The sequence below is a fragment of the Helicoverpa armigera genome, chromosome 1 (assembly GCF_030705265.1).
Source record: "Helicoverpa armigera isolate CAAS_96S chromosome 1, ASM3070526v1, whole genome shotgun sequence".
Classification (NCBI taxonomy): domain Eukaryota; kingdom Metazoa; phylum Arthropoda; class Insecta; order Lepidoptera; family Noctuidae; genus Helicoverpa; species Helicoverpa armigera.
This window is the reverse complement of record NC_087120.1, coordinates 7292723-7307066: the sequence shown is the minus strand read 5'-3', so window position 1 is coordinate 7307066 and position 14344 is coordinate 7292723. Positions and strand designations below refer to the sequence as shown.

Genomic DNA, 14344 nt, shown 5'->3' with positions numbered 1-14344 from the left:
CCCATTGTTTATTCACTCTGTGCTATAGACGGTCCGAAAGATAATAGGCGTCAAAGGCACAGCTCGTGTTCGCAAATAAGTCACTACTTTATAACTGTACGAACTGCTTCGCTAACCAGACATGAATTTCATTACGTTACTAACTAGGTTAAGCATACACGAGTCCGACTGCAAATGTATAAAACCGTTCTGATATGTGCACACAGAGTCAACAGTCAGATTAGCTATATGATTTTGAAATATCTCTAATAAAATTCAGTGAATATTCACGCCAATTCAAGCGTAGTGAGAGCAAACAGAATTCAATCACTATATTTAAACTCCCCGTGCACTGTATACAGTTTAAGCGGGTAGTTTTTGAAGCAAATATTCCCATATTTTCTGGAAAATGGTCACCTTTATTCGTTTAACAGAGTGTGGAAAACGTTAGAACTGGCGACACGGTTATTGGTAAAAAATACTGGCAGTTTTTAACCTGCGCAGCTAGGTTTTTATACCATTTATTTTTTATGGAGGCTGTGCCTAGTACAAATGCGTATCAGATATTATAACTAAGGCAGTATTCAATTTCATCGTTAGCTCTACTCTCGCAAAAACTAATACAGGAAAGTTACCAGTTTCAAAGTTAGACATGCTGCGGGCATTTTGCATTTTTTTATTGTAACAAGGAGTAAAGTTGTTATAAGAAAATTTCATCTTGCATGAAAGTTGGTAGTCTTTTTTTGCAAAAGCTATTATAGTAGTCGTCTTTCATCATCAGCCTTTTTGTTGTTCCACTGCAGTGCACAGGTCCCTTCTTGTACAGAAGGCATCTTGAAGGCATTTGGCCATTTCATACTTTAAGTAAAGTTTTCGTCGCCTCAAATATTTAAAAGTGGAGCTCTAACTACGAGCCCATAACTAGACGTCAAATGAATGCAAATCCTAAACACAACTCAACATTTTGCAAATATGTTTTGGGAAAGCTTGCTATGGACTCAGCAGGGAAAAAAATCGATTCTAGTTGCCCATTCGAAAAGTAGCTTTCTATGGAAAAGAACTGATATGACATACCCAGTACATCATATCGGAATACACCGTTTGAAGTTTTTTTACTGAACCTCAGACGTACCAACAAAAATGCGGGCATACAAACCGCAACCGAATACGCGTTACTTTACCAAAACTGGGAGTATTCACAGACGGACGCACACATCGCAATTATAACCAAGGCACATAGATATTGGCGCAGTCAATATTTGAAATTTGAGAAGCAAGGTGGGCTCCCACAACCGAGCAAACATTTCGTTGATTCTGCTGTTTGTTTTAAATGCGGGTACGGGGAACAAGACCGATTGGATCCACGTCACAGAGAGATACTAGGGGTCCAAAATATAAAAGAAAGCCTGTGCGGAAGTGGTAACCAATATTCCTTTGAGCGCCTAGTTTGGTGTATGGCCTATAGCCACACACATCAAACTGACACATATATGTATTTTTATTTAAAAAAAAATATGTACTCATTTTTGCGTTGGGTTAGTGAATCTATTTCGTTCTTTAACCGTAATGAATGATAACATTAATGTGGACGCTATAATTGGATGGCTCGTATTATTCATTTGTACTATCCAGCCGAATTTCAATGCATACAGCTTCAATAGGCGATCCAAATAAATAAACGATGGAACTCGAATTGACATTTAACCCATCTATTGTATCCATTTACCACAACAAATGTACGTTTGATCTTCAATGAAATAGCTTTGCAGCATCGGTTCAGTATTTAGTCGGAATATTCAGATTGATCAACCTGACATAAACGTGAAATGGAAATGTTGTGTCCTGTTGTGTCGCATGAAATGCTTTGGCAGTTTATAGAATTGATCTGTTTGATGTCCGATCCGGGGCTATTGATAACTGGCTGTTCCTTTCAGTTCTACACACGACCTTATTCCCCTATACTCACAACAACAAAAAGTTGCTTTAGGTTATCTGTTTACCATTAGGTATTTAAATCGGTTCAGTGGTATCGGCGCGAAAGACTTACATTCCCATTTATAACATCAGCAAGTGTTTGAAATCATATCAATTGAATTGGTTGCGGTTTGATTTGCAGTAATTTGTAGCTACAATTTAATTTAGGCCCACATCCTGTAATTGTTAAATACTTAATTTTACCTAATTTAGTAATTTTATTTTTTTACTTTTGAAGGTAAAAGTAGTTCACAATTATAGTTATGACTTATAATTTAGTAAGTATTCATGGTACCACCATATTTGTTTGAACAGTTCGCCTACATCCGATTTTATTTCTCCAATACACTACAAAATATCTTTATTTTCTTTGCAACAATTTAAGAGGCTCAGTGGTTGTACTTACACAACAAAATTCCACTGAACTCTTGAGAGAGAACATTGGAGGCGACATCAAAACTTTCGCAAAGCAAAGCTTCTTATTTCTATGTAAGTTAAATAAAAACTGCTTCAATAAATAACCGATAACGAGTGCAAGAGTGTTGACATGATTGGAGAGCAAACAACACGAGAGGTATGTCGCAGTCAACTGGGGGAAATAACCGTTCTATCAAACTACCAACCCTTTGAATGCACTACGCCAATCAATCACACGTCTAGCTTTTTAATTGAGGCGCACAACCGTTGAACATTACAGCTGGTTCGAAAGCCGAGTTTGTTTTCGCAATAGTGTTAACAAGACGGAAAAATGTATTAAATATACCTAAATTACTAGTGTTATTGGAGATACAGAAATTATCAATCTGTTGGTTTGTTTACATAATAATTCGACATTAGCACCTTGTGTATTAATTCTATCACTACTAAGCAATAAAACAGACTAGATAAATGACTGAAATACTCAATTAAGGACGTGTGATTGAATGACGTTGTTAAATCAAATTGGAAAGTGTAGCTGTTTGAAGTAACGACTATTTTAACAACTTAGCTGCGACATACTTATGGGTACAAGTTCAGAACACTTCTTCCGCAAAGTATTGAATCTTTCTTTTCAATAAAACACACGTCGTTCGTACGCGTTGAGGTATGAGAGTAAACTATCTTAACTACGCCTTGAGTATGTTCGGGTCGCGAAAGCATTTCAAAGAAATACAATGTTTTTATTTCTATTTCCCGTCTTTCAGGAAGTTGCAGTCGGTAAACACATGATATTAGCAATATTGGTTTTTAGTTAAGATTCCTCTTGCTTGTTTTTGGAGTAAACAGTCTTTGTTCAAAATTGCTACAATGAAAAGTATTTCTGCGATACGATTTCTGTCAATTGTTTGGTCACAACAATAATATAATAACTATTTATCTGTACACAAAGAAAAAAAACTTACTGTGATAAACACAGTGAATAAAATGTTGTACATTAATAGCAAATCAGAAGGCGTTGTTTTAGGAGACACGTGTAACTTTATCTTTAATTGTTATAATTAAATATTTTGTATTTACAATGACATCTCTGTAATAAGACGCCAAGGCGCCTAATACTCTAGAGAAGTTCAATCAAACATAATTTATTAGTACAACAAGAACCTTCTTGATCATTTCACATAATATTGCAGTTATGTATAAGACATTTCTAAAAAGTCACGTTTTAACTCATTACGTGCGAAATACCTTCCCCTAATGCTAGCGACAGCCTTTAATGCATGTTTTACATATCAGGTACGACGACAGTAACATTTCCGAACGTTAATGCAGTGTATTGTGCTCGCAGTTTCGGCTTCATGCCTAATTTGAATACGTCAATCCAGCAGTTGACGGGCAATGCGAATCATGATTGTAGCAATACCAATGTTTGCAGTTCGCCGAACCGACATACGTCACATAGGTAAATAGCCTTTACGGGGACAAAGCTGAAGGTACGCTATTCAATAACCTATCTAGTATACAGGTATATGTACTCGAATAGTAATATATATCTAGTTTATTGCGTCGTTATTGGAGAATAACCAATTTCTGTAGGGCTTTGGTTTCAGTATTACATATTTGTACTGATTAGAAAAATTGTTTCACTGTTGGAAAGTTACACTAAAAGTCTAAGTGGGCTAAACGTCGCGAAAACAGCAAGTCTTGTTTAAAATTAATGTCTTTTAAAACGTCTTGTTCATTCCATAAAGTGTTTACTTGGTCTGCGGTTAGCATAAAGATAAATTGGTATTTAGTACAAAATAAATAAACAGATGTTTAACATGTTTGTCCTATGTTCTGCCATGTTTGATTCAATCTACAAATCAATGAATCCATCAGGTCATTAGGGCCAAAATGTGAGTTCACACTTCAGATTATAGCCAATAATTAGCCACAGCACTTATGTAGAAAACATCGGATCTATTCAGTGTATCACAGAGTTACTTTCTCATTTGTAATTGTCGAAACGTGTTTTGCGTACTAACTTGATCCATTTGGATTTGCTACCACAAATGAGCTAGTCGTAATTCGAAAGCATTATCATAATTTCAGTGTTCATCTAGTGAGGCAGATGAGTGGTACCGCAATTCAGTTAGAATGTAGCAATTAGTGTAAAATGTCCTCTAAGCATTAGGGTTATGGTCAGTATTTGTATTTCTCAGCCTGAAAGTAATACTTAAAAACGTTTTTAGTACCATATCTATCTTCTATCTATATACATAAAAAGAATGCCATTTTTCGTTGTAATTTTATAACTCAAGAACGGGCTCACACCTATCCAAAGCAAATGATACAGCATTGTTCGCACTATTTAGTGGATGGTTTATGAGAAATTTGCACAAAATCGGTCGAGCGGTTCTTCATGTATTTACGAAGCGAAGCACATACCGGATACCTTTTTATTAAATAAAGTTAAAATAGAACTACAATAATGTAAGCCAGCATTTTTTTAAAGCAAACAAGCACTTCGTTTTGTTTTATTTTCTGTGAAATGAAATGTAGTTTATGGACCTCGGTTTCTGAAGAAAAACTTTCTTGGTGAACTACTCAATGTTGCAAAATAAACCTTCTTAGTTCGATACAAACTAATGCATACAAGTGTTTGCAGTTTGTTATTTTATAAGTAGGTACTTGTATAATATTTTGCAGCTATTGAATAATTTTATGCCCTATTAATAATAACTTCTGTTTACACATTAATTATTAATCAATTTTTAGCTACTTACATTATGACACGTTGTAGAATTTGGGCATTACATTTTTTTGAAGGAAGCATTTTCACCCGACTCATTGTCGCGTTACAATATGTACATGCTCGGTTTTAGCACGCGTGGCTAAATCGACAGGAAAATGGACTAGTATGAAAGCGCTGTTAATGGTAGGTGCCTGGATTGCTGCTCATCTAAGTAGGACATAATGAGTGTTCAGAACAAGCATACTTAGTGCGTAGTACTGTAGACTGCACATCAGTGGTAACTGTCATGCACCTTAATTCAATAGTAATAAGTACGTTTTTCCTATAAACTGTTACCACTGACCTGAAGTTGACTGTACATCACGTATGAAGCATGTTTTAGTTAGAGCGTTATACGTTATAATTTAGGATTTCTTTTAACTTTATTTCTGGTTTGTCACTTTTTCTTACATGGCTTCTTTTCGCAAATATTTGTTTAGGACTGCAGCGTCAACGATTTGCGTTGAGAGCCTGTTGCTTGAAAGAGGCCGGATGATACCAAATGTTTGCTGTTCAACATGTTTGACTACACAAACACTTTGCCTTTGTAATCAAAGACGAACTTTTTGCTCTTTTGTAATGAATCATTATGTTACAACAAGAGTCCTTAATAGACATAGTTTAATTATTTTTTTGTCATCTCAACTCATCTATTGACAATGGTAATTCATAATTGTAATAGGTCACGTGATCAGGTTAGAATGAATACTTGGATTTAACTCTCGGCTAGACTCGTTCGTTTCAGAATTCTCGGTAGTCCTAGATTTATGAAGGATTTGTGGTAAAAGGTTCCCACATTTGCACGGCACTTAAACAACTATCCAAATGTGGGGAACTAATACTTCTATTTGCGAAATTCTCTACGAGAAAAGATAATATAATTAGTGTATTTTTACGTGTAAAATTATTGAAATAACTGTTAGCTTGCATTTACACAATTAAATACGTGCATTAAATTAATTAATAGTCATGCTAACAACGCCGCACGAACTGGTAAGCTCATTAAAAGATTATTGGTTTTGCGTATGACGTGTCGTTATTGTATCCGTACACTCTAGGAAATTAGATTTATCGCAAATTGCTTAATAAAGCTTATTACATAACATCCTACACAACAAAGATAAATGCTTCACGGATATTGCAAGCAAATTTTTAAATAATTTAGTTATTACGATTACATTTTTTCTAGTAAAAATATAATTTCATAGAAGTAGCGGTGTGCGCTCAACGGCCGGGACTAGTTGCGCGAAAAACTTACTGAAGTTCTTCAAGTTACGATCATAAGAATATGTTTATCTTATTTTCCATACAAGTTTTACATAGAAATCGTGTTTGTATGAAAACTTAGTGGAATACACTTTTGTTTGGGTTTTTCTCAGATTCATGTTGCATTGAACAATTGTGTTATTATTTCTTTCAGTGTTTTGTTTTGAGGAATGGTCCGTTATTAAGGTTTATCTGGTAAAAAGGCTACACTATGAAAAACCTGGAAGAATATTAAGTTTCGCTGGAAAATTATATATTGAAATTCTTTAAAATTCTGCGTAAGACATTGTCTATAAAACTACGAGTAATTTATATTAAATTATTTTATATTAAAATAACTGCATAGTCTCAGAATTACAGAAAGTCATCTCATATTAAAAAATAGCTGCATAGTCTGACAATATGCCTTTTACGCTTTCGCATACCGAGTTGAATTCAAAGAATGTGAAAAAAAAATCTTTGTTCACGGAAAACGCTCGAGTGCCTAAGCTAGTTTGAGGGGGCGTTGTTTTCCAAAAATGTGGTTTTAATGAATGAAAAGTGAGAAAAGGCGCGCCCATACTTCGGCGTGACGCGCTGCGTTTGAAACAAGCCTCGTGTTGATTGGGGAGCCTGTTGCTCAGAATAAATAACACATTTGTTGAACACTACATTGTACTTCACAGTACACACACATACACACACGGCTAACTACAACAAAACATGAGCCAGCAAAAGTTTCCCCGTCGCTGTAAAACGACTATTGTGTTTTCTTCACTATACAAATAAATCGAGGAAAAATTGGATCTTTTGTTCAAAGATTACGGGTAGTTTCCAGAAAATGTTTTGCTGTTTGATTATTGAGAAATATTGAGCATTTTCTTATAACCAATATTACTTTACATTTTGAAAAATGCAGTTTTCTTAAAACTCTCAGCTATTAAATTAGAAGGCAATTGTACTCGTAATATAATATTTACTTTAAGACATATTTTAACTGCTTAACTTCTATGGCCTCATCAGCTTAAAAATTGTAAGTAATTAACGAAAGCATTGATTACAAACAGCTATTTATACCAACATTCAGTTAATTATACTTAGTTGCACAGCACAATGACCTCTACTCTCCCTCGATGAAGCCACTTCAATGCAGCTTGAACCGAAACTATTAACTATCTATTATACATAAAGTATCTATTGTAGCAAACACTCAGGTGTTCTCAAGGCCAGAACAAAAGGCCGGCTGAAACCTCAGAAACTTTGTACACTGCAATTCAAACTGGATTACACAGGATATAATAGATTGGCTGGATCAATAAGCAATTTATTTGAAACCTCTTGTGTTATTCGGGGTTTTCGTTTTGAACCTTTTTATTATGTTGGAGTACCTGCAATCCTCTATACTTGGAAAATATTTTTTTTTTAAGAAAGTCTGGCATTAAAAAAAGTTTTTAGTCGGTCTGAGACCGGCCAAATACTGCATCGTTATTATGCGAGTGCTACCACTCATTTCCATACCGATTAATAAGCCCGAAAAAACAGTTGGTCGATCTAAAAGTTTGGCCTGCTAACAAGGTTGTATTTTATTAAAAAATCGCTCGTACGTAGGTACAGTTTATTTGCTCATGAATGTATTGAACACCTGTAGCCTACACTGTGAAAGCGAACGAAATGTTTTTCATTCATATAGTAATCTTGAATGTGTCTATTTACTATTCGAATTTCTGGCATTTATATAAGTAGTTATATATGTACATTGTACGTTGGTCAACGGTATATGAGGTTTATCTGTGACGTACCAATTGGTAGTATAATGATTTTCAAGTGGCGTAAGTGTCTACCGATTCCGTGTACTAATTAATGTAGGCGTTACTGTAACAACTGATACGGAAACCGATATTGCTAACTGTGATATAATTATCATAATCAAGCAGCTGGATGTAATGTATCTATGTATGTACTATGTGCTCTAGGAAAAATTAGGATTTTGTGGTAGGATAATCCAGTTACGTGTTGTGCCCGCTATTTGAGAAGGATTGAATCTGAAATCCTTTTATTACTTTAAATACGATATTATTCCTAACAAAATTATGACAATATGACCAATGACTCTAAGCTTGAAAAGACTTCTCGTGAAAAAAGGTACGAAATTTGTGTGATGTTCTTTTGTTAATTATGAATACCTATTTGAAGAAATATACGACTACTTTGTTTGTAAGTACTTAATATAATTTTCAGCTGTAAGTCGTAAAGAAAAGTTTGTGCTGCACCAACAAGTCTGAGGAGGCGTTAAAGACGCAGCTTAAGTTGAGCTGTGAAACATTTCAGTGAAAGTTTTTGTTTTGTTTGGGGCGTGTCAGTTCATTAAATGTAGTGTAAAGTCGCGTAGATATTTGTGCATGTTCGTGTAATAACCTGGTCACGTACAGCGCGCGCACTCGCGGAGGCGGGGCCGGCCGGTGGGCGGCGCAGCGCGGGAAATATTTTACACTTGTCTATCAATCGGAGTGCACGTGCAACCTCCTGCGTGCACTCACTTCAACTTACGTCTGTTATCTATCGAACTTGTTTTGTCCACGCTAAGTCGATCAATTTAGTGACATGGCTCGTTACTACTTAAGTTAATATCGTTTTGTTTATTACTAACTTGTTATTGTAGTGGTAGCGCAAACGTTAACCGTAGGGATACCGGGTTCAATTCCTGGGACTAGTGAAGTGATTAGCGAGTAGTTTGTACTTTATGACTTGTGAATGGTGATCACATAATTAATATTTTTAGGTGGAATTATACGAAGTTTTTTGAAAAATTATTTGAATTGTCTTGGTTAATAAATTAAAGTTTAACTTATAAACCCACTTAGATATATGACAACTAATGAATCTAGATAGTGCCCCCGTAGAGTGTGGAGTAGCAGATTGGAATTGCAACGTTGTTTTCGTCCACAGAGGGGCGCAGCAGCGAGTACGCGGAGCTGGGCGTGCCGCTGTCGCAGCGCTCGGCGGCGGACACGGAGGCGGCGCACGAGCTGCTGTCGCTGGCGCAGTCGCTGCCGCCGCTGCCGCCCGCCGCGCACCTCGTCACCGTGCTCGCGCCCGAGCCTGCGCCGCTGCTGCCCGTCTACACCTACACGCTGCAGCCCACCAACATCTACATCCTGGCCGAGGAGCCGCCCGACCCCGTCTACCACGCCGTGCAGACCGTCACGCCGCTGCAACCCGTCGAGTTTGTTGACTCGCAGATCAGCTATGTCGAGTACCAGCCCGTGCCACCGCCGCCGCCACCACCGCCGCAACACGCTGACTACCGAATGGAATACAAAGAGGCCGAACCTGAGCCCGAACCTGAGCCCGAGCCTCCAGCGCCCCCATCTCCCGAAAGCGAACCGGTGCCTACCACCAAGGAAAAACCCGCGAAATACGATTGTAATGAGTGTGGCAAGCGGTACGCGACGTCGTCGAACCTGTCGCGACACAAGCAGACGCACCGCAGCCTGGACTCGGTGGCGGCCAAGCGCTGCGGCGAGTGCGGCAAGGCGTACGTGTCCATGCCGGCGCTGGCCATGCACGTGCTGACGCACCGCATGGGGCACGTGTGCGGCGTGTGCGGCAAGCAGTTCTCGCGGCCGTGGCTGCTGCGCGGGCACCTGCGCTCGCACACGGGCGAGAAGCCGTACAACTGCGCGTCGTGCGGCAAGGCGTTCGCCGACCGCTCCAACCTGCGCGCGCACCTGCAGACGCACTCGGCCGACAAGAAGCACGAGTGCGCGCGCTGCGGCAAGTCCTTCGCGCTCAAGAGCTACCTCAACAAGCACCAGGAGGCGGCGTGCGTGCGCGACGACGACGACGAGGACGAGTGACGTGCGGCCGCGCGCATACTACAAACGATGCAACGAACTATTTCTCTATGAACTTCTTTACACCTTTGTATTACTGAAAGGAACATATTTTATAGGGTAGATGCTCGTAGTTTCGACGGCGTCGAATGAATAATAAGCAATAATAATGTACCTAATCTCGTTATGGCTCTTTCCATAAGTCTAAAAGATAAATATTAATGCAAAATTAAATTTAAATAAATCGTATTTTTTCAATTATTAGTCCGAAAATGACGGAAGTAATCGTGTCAATTTATGGCAAGAGCCTGCAATGTTACAGCAGTAGGATAATGTTTACATAGTAACGTTAAGTAAGTTAGCGTCGCGGGTGTGGTGTGCGACATTAGATGTAGTTACAGTGATACGTAGAGACTTAATGAAACCGTCGAGCTGTGGTACAAAGAGAGCAATAAAGTAACGAGTGTAGAGTGGCAGTTAGGCGCACGACTAGCGTGCCACGGTTAGCGTAGCTTAGCGCGCCCCGGGAGGACCAAACTGTTGCTCGGGCCGCCGCCGCCTCCGACTCCGCACACACCCCCACACTCACGCACACAGGCACACTCACGTACTCACGTACACGCGTCACCCCACTTGCACTGGATGCTAACAAATGTCACATGGAAACATGCACTCAATGCTAGTCATTCGAAATGACGCCGTCGATATCCGCAACAATTCGTAAGTGTTCATTCATTTCATATTAAACGTGTAATATGCTATTGATGTTGGTGTCAGTCTATTCAAATTGTCAATCTGGAAACTGTATATAAGAAAAATTGTCTATTTAAATCGATGTTGTACTTCAAAGAAGATGTTGTTAAAATAAAGATATATAACATGTGAAATTGTATATATCGTTCAAAATAAATGTTTACCAGGTACAAGTTTTCATCTGTCATTTGTTGGCATTAAATGCGAAGAAATAATCGCTGAGTATACCCAGTACCCCGAACTACGTAAATACAAATTGCTAGAGTTTATTCCTGACCAAGTGATATATCTTATACGTAATTATGTTACGTGGTATGTAAAAAGCTTTCATGCTTTACGCTCACATTATCCTTACAAGTAAAAACACGATTTTAACGATCACTGAGCAGACAGATGTTCAGTAGTTGCACAACATTTACCAACTTTATAGTAATCTGCATTATACGCATAATCCTTCACTTGCACTATAGATACAACGAATATAGCAACCGAGTTGGATTAGCCGTTACAGAAATCGTGGAAAAATAAGAGAGACATTTGTTTCCCTTAACAATGAAATTCAGTAACTTCATACATGATGTACTCGTATATCCAGCCTTCAACGGTTACCGAGCGAGTATGCATTGTTACGTACGTTTAATATTAGGGATCGAACTAGCTTGTAAATACGGTAGGGTGACCACGTTCAAAGCGAAACGGCCGCTTTTTCCCAAATATTTTGTAGTTCACACTCAATAATATTTTGCACGTCACATATTAAAAGCAATATGACTGCAAAATATAGCTTTTCAATGGCGCATTTTCAGATTTTCAGCTTTATTACGAAATGCTTCGAATTTCACAGGATCGTGTATTATGCTCTAGGTATTTTGCTCACTTATTCGTAATGATGAGTTTCGTAATAATTTCTCTGAAACATAAATTGATTGAGTTGAAACTATTTTCGGGAAAAGCGGATGAACATACCGATTATACCGAAATTATATGAAATTGCATTGTTATTTGCGAACCATTTACATTGAAACTGTAGGTAAGTTCACTTCACGCCCTCCTTCAACTTTATTCGGTAAATTAAGATACATTTTGGTTCGTGGTAAAGTTTGTTAGGTTACCGATGGTATAGAATAGATGGTAAAATCAATGGCACGGGTTGGACAAAAAACTAGGCAACAATGCTTTAGGCTACAGAAGAAAATGTCGACTGCCGAAAAATATTTTGGTCATAATCGCATATTGACATTAAGCAACGGGTTATATTATCATAGAGGTAAAGTATGAATGTGGAAAAAAATCTACCACTAGTTATAACAGTTTTTCGAAAACTATCATAAATTTATCCATTGTAAATGTGCCGTAGTTGCGATTACAGTACACTACACTCAATACTTTTGGTACATTTTGGTATAGTGCACATTTCGATAGGTCTAAATACACACAATCTATTGTATCGTAAATCTGTAACACAGACACCGCGTAAATTACTATCAACCGTGTCACGAAAGCATAAGAACCGTTTCACCTTGTCAAAAGCTTGAAGTATCTCCTTAGCAGTAAGTGTTACTAATTTGTGGATCGGTAGGTTCGTTAAGACTCAGAATGGTGAAGCAATGAATGCGAGTATTTGAAAAGAGATGTATTTTTATAGAGTTACATATTTTTTATTGTGAATATTTGATATTTCACGAGATCTTTCGTTATTGTAGTATGTTTATGGTAAAATTAATTGTAGGTTACTGTGTAAGTTAGCGCATTCTGTATGGAGATTAAAAAGTACGTTTAAGTTGATTTTCTGTTTATTCTCCCGTATATCCTTTGATCAATTAAGTAAGAGCTATTATTGTGTTAAGTGATAATAATGTAAGTTTAAAATAGTAATGTGTTATGTTATATGGAACATGAAGCAGTCGGCCAATTGAAAGCTAATTTTTATGAGAAATTTAATGATGTAAGAACTCGTTAAAGTTACTGCGTTTTTGCGAAAAAAATAATCTGCTTCCTGGCTCATATAAATAGCGAAAACCAAACAATTTAATAAAAACAAAAGTACGAGAATTCAACGAAACACTTAAGTATTTCAAAAATGTTTTAAATATATTCACGTTAAGCAAAGTTCATGGAAATATAACGCAAAATTATTGTTTGCTCAACATGTATTGTATTATTCTTCGATAGGCCTACGTACTGTCACAGAGAAAAGTAATTGACTATTTAAGATGAATTGTTTTCTGTGACTGTGCTCACTTTAGTACACCTCTTTAAGTAACATTTAAATGTAGACGTAGTATGATTGCACTTTATTAAGGTAGTTCGTTAATTATATTAAAAACAATTTTCATTCACGGATGTCAATTTCGGTCATTTTTGTCAATTTGTAATAAAAAAATATCTATCATAAAATGGTTCTCACTCGTTCTTTCAGTAATAATCTGAACTAAAAAAATCTTAATTCGTTAACTTCAAATGTTTGAACATAATAGCATTTAATAGATGTGGTGTTTTCTGTAAGCATTTATACAACTTCTTGAATATCCAAGAACAATTCGTAGATAAAAAAGATTCCTAAAACAATTAAAAATAACTGAAACTTACTGATTAAGTGTCAGCAGTTTCGGACGGAATCTGTTCCAGAATGAGACTGATAGAAAGAGCGTGACGTTATTTTGTTATAAGTAACTAATTGTAATAAAAAATGCGTATGATCTCAACAGGTCAGGTGATGTCTTCCAAAATATGTCGTTCAGCGCTTAGCAGGTATATTACGCAAAACATTGTCCTCCATTGAGTACATCACCGCTTTGCACCACCGCGGTATAATCCGCTAAAACTTTGTAAGCCACTCTTTATTGATAAGGGAAAATCGTTTGTAAAAATGGCTGGTGACTCTCTAGAATGTAAACACAGGCGCCGTGCATTAGGCTATCAGGGCGCCTGTTTCACAAATGTACCAGCTATGTTCGTGATGTTTATGTATGTATGTACGTCACGCCAGCCGTCGCGTCTGCTCCCCGGAGCCTGCCTGCCTCGCAATCAACCATTATGTGCGAGCGTTATTCGCGATCACACTGAATGTTAAATTCGACATCTCATAAAGGTTGAAGCTTCACGGTACCACAGGCTGTTACCGAGTAAAATACTCTATACCAAACTTGATCTAGTCACCAAGTAAGATATTATTTGTTTGGTCAATTATTTATTAGAAAGCTCGAGAAGCTTTGAAGTTATGAGGCGGCGAAGCTACAAGTAGATTTGCTTTGTCATTATTTAGAGCCATCACAATATTTTATGATAGATGGCGCTAAAGTTAGGCCTAAGCTGCAGTCGACACAAATCGATTTTGAGCTTAGAACACATTTATATTATCTCGCTC

General features: G+C 37.5%; 1 protein-coding gene across 1 annotated transcript in view; it reads left to right on the top strand.

The window, feature by feature from the left end:
• The window catches only part of LOC110374510 (zinc finger protein SNAI2), a 59351-nt gene extending 46999 nt beyond the window's left edge, over positions 1 to 12352 (top strand). Inside the window, exon 3 of the mRNA XM_021332246.3 lies at positions 9338 to 12352. Coding sequence (XP_021187921.3) covers positions 9338 to 10248 — 911 coding nt within the window. The 3' untranslated portion in view covers positions 10249 to 12352. The remainder of the gene's footprint in view (positions 1 to 9337) is intronic.
• Positions 12353 to 14344: the final 1992 nt, after the last annotated feature.